We start from the raw sequence: 7876 nt of genomic DNA on the forward strand, positions 1-7876 counted from the left end.
CTCCTCATGTACATTATTGGAACTAGTTTAGGGCAGAGGTGCTCAACTAATTTAAGTTACTGAGCCAAACGACAACAACGTCAATACCGACAACATCGATCTGGGAATTACAAAAAATATTTCAACCCCAAAATAACAAATCAATACTAGAGTTAACTCTTTGCATGAAAACTCGAATTTGGACTAAACAAAATAATTATTAAATCGGCTGATTGTCAACGCGCCCAAAGGATGGGAGTTGGTCATCTTTTTGCTTCGCGCTGTAGCTGAAACGATCAATCTGGCATGCTTTCATCAAAAATGCGCCAGATGGACTGTTAAATACCAATACAGCCTTGTTAAAATAGCTAAAACTCATCCAGGATTGGAAGAAGAGTTCAATAATGGATTTTTTGGAATAAAACGGACCCCAAAACCATTTTCAAGGCAGTCTATAGAACGAAAAATGACACTGAAGATGGCACAACGCCGAAACCGGTTTGTCTGCAAACCAAACTTGACAAGGGATGACGGAAATTCGTTCCAAAATAAATCAGCAGTCTATAGACCTTACCATGGAGCAAACAATAAACGCCGATGCCGCTAGAAAACTTACCGGAATTATACACTTGACAGATTCGATCTCAGCTTGTCAACGTTGGGCACGGAGCCATGATATTCGCTCTACTGTTATTACTCATGTTATGGAAGAAGTAGGACTTGGGACAACTCAAGATATCTCAGCTGAATTACAGCCTTCGAGTATTAAAAAGAGTCCAGAGCAACTTACAACGTTCATCAAAACATTTGATCAGTATATCAATCCCTTCAGTCATGACTTACCTATGGACCAGTTATTCAACATTGCATCCGGCAAAGGTGCTACCCCGCAGGTTGAAAAGTTTCTCCTTAGTATTGAAGAAATTGGTAACGACCAACGAGAAACATTTATTACTGAGTGTTCTTTGGATATTAATACGTTCGAACGAACAATTAAAAAAACACCCATTCACAATTTCTCTAGCGAAATCAAAAAAAAGAAAAAAGTGAAAATCGGCGGAAAAGACCAAAAAATTCAGATTCAACGAGATTTATTTGGTCGCATGTTAGGAATTTCAATGAACCATAAACTCGATGTCCTGCGAATTTTGTCCTACCCCATTACTCCAGTTCCTCTTGCGTTATGTCACTTGGACGGAGTGATCTACAAAACCGCTAAATCAGCGCTTGCCAAATGTCTGGAAGCTAAAATTGACCATAACCCGCTGCGCTACTCGGATGTTTACTTAATAGATGGATTTTTCATATTACATGCGATGAAAGAGGTGCCTAAAAGATTTGGAAACATTTCCAAAAGATTCTTACAGATGATAACCAAATATCCTGCAAATAGAATGGATGTAATCTTTGATCAGTATTGGCTTCCTTCGATTAAAGATTCGGAGCGACAACTGCGAAAAGAGGCGCCATTAATTAATTATTCAATCACCGGGCCAGATCAGACGAGACCAACAGATTTTGCTAAAGAATTGAAAAATACTAACTTTAAGGAATCTTTAATTCATTTTTTTTTCCACACATTGGACAAGTGATGAAATTGCTCCGTTCGTTGGTAATAAATTAATTCACCTTAATTTCCGAGAGTGTCGATCGTACAAAGCAAATAACGGAAAAGTTGAATCGACCATTATTGAAGATCTTTGTTGTAATTTGCATGGAGAGGCTGATACAAAAATTATTTACCATGCATGTCACATCGTCGACCAAACTAATATTGTCATTAGAGCCAGTGATACTAACATATTAATAATAATATTGGCTAATATGACGAAATTAAAAAATGCCTCTTCTCATATTTGGATGCTCTCTGGAACAGGTAACAGTGTAAGATTCATTGACATCACCAAGATATATGAGGAATTGGGTGAATTATTGACCAAAAGTTAAAGTGGGTTCCATGCGTTTACCGGCTCAGACTTCAATCCTGACTTTTTCAACAAAGGAAAGAAGAGACCTTTTGGTATATTAAAAAAATGCGTTAAATTTCAAAAAGCGTTTGCAGATCTTGGCAATGCTTATTTAACCGAGGAGCTTTTTCAAAATCTGTTCAATATTATACAAAAGTTTACTTGCCTAATGTACGGAGCTGAAAATCAATAGGCGTGGATGATGGGAGATTCCAGCTTTTTGTCAGTAGCTATAAAGCAGTTGATGTTACGGAAAATTTCACGAAAAAAGTAAGGACTTTCGACGCAAGCTCTATACCTCCTTGCAAAAGCGAGTTGTATCAACAATTTTTGAGAGCTCATTATATTTCAAGCATTTGGAAAAACGCTTCTCAAAAACAACCAACAACTTTGGACCCACTTGAGTATGGTTGGGTAGAGCAAGAAAACTCTTTCACGCTTAAATGGTTCGAAGGAGATCAACTGCCATGTCTCGTCAGCGATTTGATTAAAGATGTTACAGGTAATGATATAATTATAGAATAAAATTCAAATATAAGAATGTCGAATTGCTAATTTTAATTTTTAGATACTGATGAAGCCAGTGATGACATTCTCTCTCATGATGAAGACGATGATTCCGAGGATGACCGGAAGTATGAAGAGAGAATATAAAGATATGCATTTTTTGAATTAAAGATCTGAATTTTTCATTAGTGGAGATTAAAATGTTTCGTTTTTAAATATTGTTTCAAATTAATATTTTCATTCGAAATTTATATTTTACTTTAAAGCAGAGGTGGCCAAAACTCACACAATCATATATTTCAATTTTGTACGTATGTACGTAATAATTTATTAATTCAATATTTGGGAATAAGGGGAAATGGTGCTATAATGGCGCTTAACAAAAAAGTTTGTCACGCGTGCGATTTCTTCATGCCACGCCAAACATTGTGTATCTACTACAAACAGGCATACTCGCGCGGGGTAAACATTATATTGTCTGCCAGGTCAAAGCAACCGACAGACCCTTCTGCCTAGAAAAATATATGCTACTAATACTATGAAGAATAACATATATAAATTTCAAGTTTCATAAAATACTTTTCAAAAAAAATTTTTTCTAATTTTTAAAGTGTCTGCCACGTTGTTATAACCGCAGTAGTCGTCTGCCATTTTGTTTTTGAATAGCTATCATAGTATATTTTGATATATCAAAACGGCAGCTTTCTTAAAATACTTTTTTAGTTTGCCAATTTAACACACCTGGCACACCTGAGTGACGGTAAACCCACCGCGACCGGCCTTAACTAATCCCCACCTCATGGACGGTAGGAGCTATTGACTAACTGATAAAATTTGAGACTTTCATAAATTATGTGTAATCTGCTGTTTACTGGCTCTTAGACTATGTGTGTTTAGACTTCTCGTTCTTACTTATGGCTTTTTCGCTTATCTAACACCCCTATTCTGCAACTCTTTCGTATTCGGATTTTACTACGAATGGTAGAAATAGTATGCTGCAATCCGAATCGTATTTTCGAACTTTCGAAATTCGTAACAATGACATGCTTAAAAACGAACGAGTAACTTTTTTTGCGTAATTTTGTACGAAAACAATTCTGTGTCGGAGGCGAAATAAAAGATGTAAATCGATGTGTGTTTGCAAGAAATATTGGTGGTGTTCATTTAAACAGATAAATTTGCCTTTCGCATATACGTATATTTTTATCCACTGCTTTATATAAACGAGCAAAAAAGAATATTTGTTGCCCCTTATCGAGAAACTTGGGTCCGGTTTAGTTAATGTACAACGATTTTCGGTTGTTGTGTCCAAACGCATAACCCGAATCCAAAAACTTTAACATACACGTGTAATCAAAGGATTCACATTTTATTTAAGATAAATGTTTCAACTTTCCTACCACTAGCTTATTAATAAACTCGGTTTGCACTATGTACTTTTTTGCAAATTTCGACGTGGGTTCTGCGCAAAAATACTGTGGACGGCGTAGCCGGATCGATATGCACAAGAAATGTTGTATACCTTTGACATGCGGAAGACCCTCTTCCCCGCAACACAGAAAGGAGAATTCTACTTAGTAAGGGTTATAATACCTAAGCGCGGCCGAAGGCAGAAGCAAGCGCAGCAGGTGGTGGACCTAACAAAGTACATGTTTACAATGGCTTGAAAGAAGCTGTTATTGCATTAACTGGATTGAGAACCAGAGCTTCAGCCATAGGAGTTCTGGCTTGTGGTTCAACAATTCAACCAGAAGCTGACATAGATGCGCCCATGGTTACTATGCCCGACAGCTTCGCATACCTTTAAAAATCCATTACCATAGCGCCCGCTTATTTACTCTGCTGCTATAATTGCAAAAACATCAGAATCCATAATTTTCCTCGAAATATGTAAAATTAACCAATTTTACAATAATCAAGCACATGATGAGTGTTTTTTTAATTCCTTTTCACTTTGTTTTCCTTCTTTCAGCTATCTTCGAAAAACAACTGATAGCTGGCAATGCTGCACATGTTTCCGCAAGGGTTGCAGCATGTGGATTTTTCGTTTTTCGTAGCGTAGCTACGAATTACGAATTACGAAAATTCGGGTTCTAGAATAAGGAGGTAAGTTAGTAGCTGCACTATTCACACATGGCATATATACTCAATTCTTTGCTAGTAAACTCACCAAATTCTTTTTCGGAATTCATGGCAAGAATGACTGTAATTTGACCATATAATTTTCCTGAAGATAATTAGTAAAATATAAGGACAAAACTTGGTAAATTTAAAGGGCAATAAACGAGCCATTTTACCTATTACTACTCACTAACTCACTGTTTATTCGATAGTAAACAATTCTTTTTTAATATTGCCTGATTATAAAAAGGCAATAATATGACAATCGAAAAAGAAAATAAAGTTAAAAATGGCAACGACTTGATTATAAAAAGGCTTATTGCCTTTGATGACCGTCGAAAAAGAAAATAAACCTAAGAATGGCGGCTTCTTGCGCTTATTTGCAAATAGTACCACTAATCAATACTTTTTTGCGTGATTTAGTTATTTGCAAATAAAAAATTAACTCAGCGTTTATACGGCAAATTTTACCATTTTACAAATTGTTATTTGCAAATAATACGTGCGTATAAACGTATTATATGTTTCACTAGTAAACTAATAACTACAATATTCGAAAATTATGTCCAATCCCTGATTGATTATATCAAAATGAAAAATTTTTGTAACATACAATTTTTATTATATATTTTTTAATTAACTTCAGTAAAATATATTTGTTTAATTTACATGCATAATATTTTTTCAATACCAATTACTTTAATATATATTTAATGACTTAAATGCTAATATTATATATCCAAACGTAGAAAATGTTATATTATTTTATTAAATTATTATATAGTTGTATTTATTAATTTTGTTTACTGTACTTTATGTATATGCAACTTAAGTTTTCACTTAACAAGAAAATATCCTTTTACGGCCTTATACATAAAAAATAAAACAGATTTAAGGAGCTCTATAAAGAGACATTTGCATACAAATTTTGAATTTATAGAGCAGTTTAAATCTTCTTTATTTTTTATGAATTTGAGTATTAATTTATATTTTTTATCATACGGGTATAGATACTCATTTATTAGTTTTATTTAGTCTTGTATTTTACAAGTATACTTCACATTTTAAATCACATGTTTTATTTGTAATACTGTATTCGTTTTCTTATTGATATTTTATTATTGTTATACGTATAGAGATATTTTATTTCACTAGTCAATAACTTTAAATTTTTAATCACATATGTTTTAACTAATATTATAATTACATTGGGTTTCTTTATATTTTTTCCCTAATTACATATACACCCAGTATAAAAAGTATAAACGCAGCACACTTTGACAATTTTAACAATTTATTTTTTATTTAATTTTAATAAAAACCGTATGTATCCAAGTTTCAAACTTTGTGCAATATTTAAAAAATATCAACAAACTTTCGTAAAAATTTCAAGCTTGCTAATTAGTTTTGTTATAAAGATTTTGAGATATGCAGATTTGCAGCCCATTCAATTTTAGTACAATAAAGTACTTTTTCTCGCAAGCGATATATAGTTTTGTTGACGGGGCATTCGAAAGCATACTTTTCATTTGTAATTTATTTTAAAAGTATCTGTAAGGTGGTACCCCATTTTACTATTTTAAATAGTTACGAACTATATCCAAATTCGTGGGGACAAAACTGAATGGACTACAAAACAAATATGTATTCTCAAAATCTTTAGAAGAAATCTAATTAACAAGCTTGCAATTTTTAAGAAAGTTTGTTGATATTTTTTAAATATTGCACAAAGTTTGAAACTTTAATTTATACAGCTTTTGTTAAAGAACAAACTATGTTTTTATAAAAATAAAATTAAATAAAAAAAAAATTGTTGAAACTTGTCATTATGTGGTGCGCTTATATTTAGGTATATGTATATGTACTGTTTAAATTATCGTTATTATTATTATTGCTATTATAACTATATATCTATATAATTATTGCTTTTATAATTATTATTACTTTTATAATTATTGTTAGTAATATTCTATTAAAATTATTTTTAATTACAAAATTTAATTATATAAATTGTTATTTTTAATTAAATATTGTTGCAGTTATTATAATTATTGTACTCATTGTTAGTAAAACTTTATTATTATTATAATTTTGAGTTATTGGGCTGTGTGAATACAAAACGATTTTTGGTTGATTTGATGAAAATCCTGAATATTTTTTACTAAAATTAATTAACAAAAATCTGTAATATAATCAACGATGGTTGAAATTCCTTATAATAATTCTCGAAGCTGCTTATACTATCTCTATATTAATTTGTTGTCTTTTCTCCAAATAACGTTTCTGCTTGAATCGAATGTGGCTCATCTCAACATACTTGTTTACGTCTTTTTCAAATTCAATGCGTCCTTTAATCATGAAAGCGTCTATAAAAAAAAATTTCAATAAAATAACAAAAGGCCGAAATCAAATTAGTCATACCAAATAGTAAGTCATTGACTATCTTTAGCTTCATGAGTGACTTCTTTCCACACCTTCCATCCCAATTAAACTGTTGGACGACATCATCGCAAAACATTTTCTTCATGACATCACTTACATTTCCAGATGCTCCTTTCAGTGAAAATATGTAAGTTTTCTAAACAACTCAAAATAGAAATTTAGGCATACAATTAAAAATTTGCATACATGCATACACAAATATTAAAAAGTTTACATATATGTACATACATACCGTGTACCACTTAAGTCCTCGCACAGAGGTTTTTTCGCAAGGTATGCAACGTTTTTTATTATAATTGTTTCCCCTAATTGTTTCTGCAACATACAACGTAGCATAAACTATGTAAAAAATTAGCGAAAAAATGGAATAAAAACCCTTACATACATTTCGAAAAATTCTCTGTGGACTTTAGTAGTGCACGGTATACATATGGGTGTTTCCAGCGGAAGGTCCACCACGACAAAAAAAATAAAAGTTTTATATCTAACGTATTTACTAGCCGATTTGTCTGCTTTTTAAAATATATACTGGCTATGAAAGTAGAATCATCTTTGCATAAAATGGTCTTCCTAGGTGGTGCCAAGGTCGAGATATTTCGAAAACCCGTATTTATGGTCTGCTTTGGTCCGAATTTGGCGTATGTGGTTGAAACATAATAAATCATAGATTTCTAATAAATTGACCCTGAATTGGCGCTGAAGTCAAAATATAAAGTATATTCTACATAAAATACATGTTTTATTTGCGTTAAAAATTTATTTAAAAGCAATATTAACAAAAATATAACGATGGAAATTTATGTCACGTGACGCCACGTCACGTTTCACACTTGGGGTTGTAAAAGAGAATTGAAACAATT

At 32.2% G+C, this 7876-nt stretch overlaps 1 protein-coding gene across 1 annotated transcript; it reads left to right on the forward strand.

Moving 5' to 3' along the window:
- The first annotated feature begins 544 nt into the window (after positions 1–544).
- Positions 545–2638, forward strand: LOC118749071. Its single transcript, XM_036483856.1, has 2 exons — positions 545–2448; positions 2515–2638. Exon 1 carries the CDS (start codon positions 555–557, stop codon positions 1569–1571), a length of 1017 nt encoding a protein of 338 aa, XP_036339749.1. The 5' UTR covers positions 545–554; the 3' UTR covers positions 1572–2448; positions 2515–2638.
- Positions 2639–7876: the final 5238 nt, after the last annotated feature.

The sequence above is a fragment of the Rhagoletis pomonella genome, unplaced genomic scaffold (assembly GCF_013731165.1).
Source record: "Rhagoletis pomonella isolate Grant_MI unplaced genomic scaffold, Rhpom_1.0 Rhpom_scaffold_00014, whole genome shotgun sequence".
Taxonomy (NCBI): Eukaryota; Metazoa; Arthropoda; class Insecta; order Diptera; family Tephritidae; genus Rhagoletis; species Rhagoletis pomonella.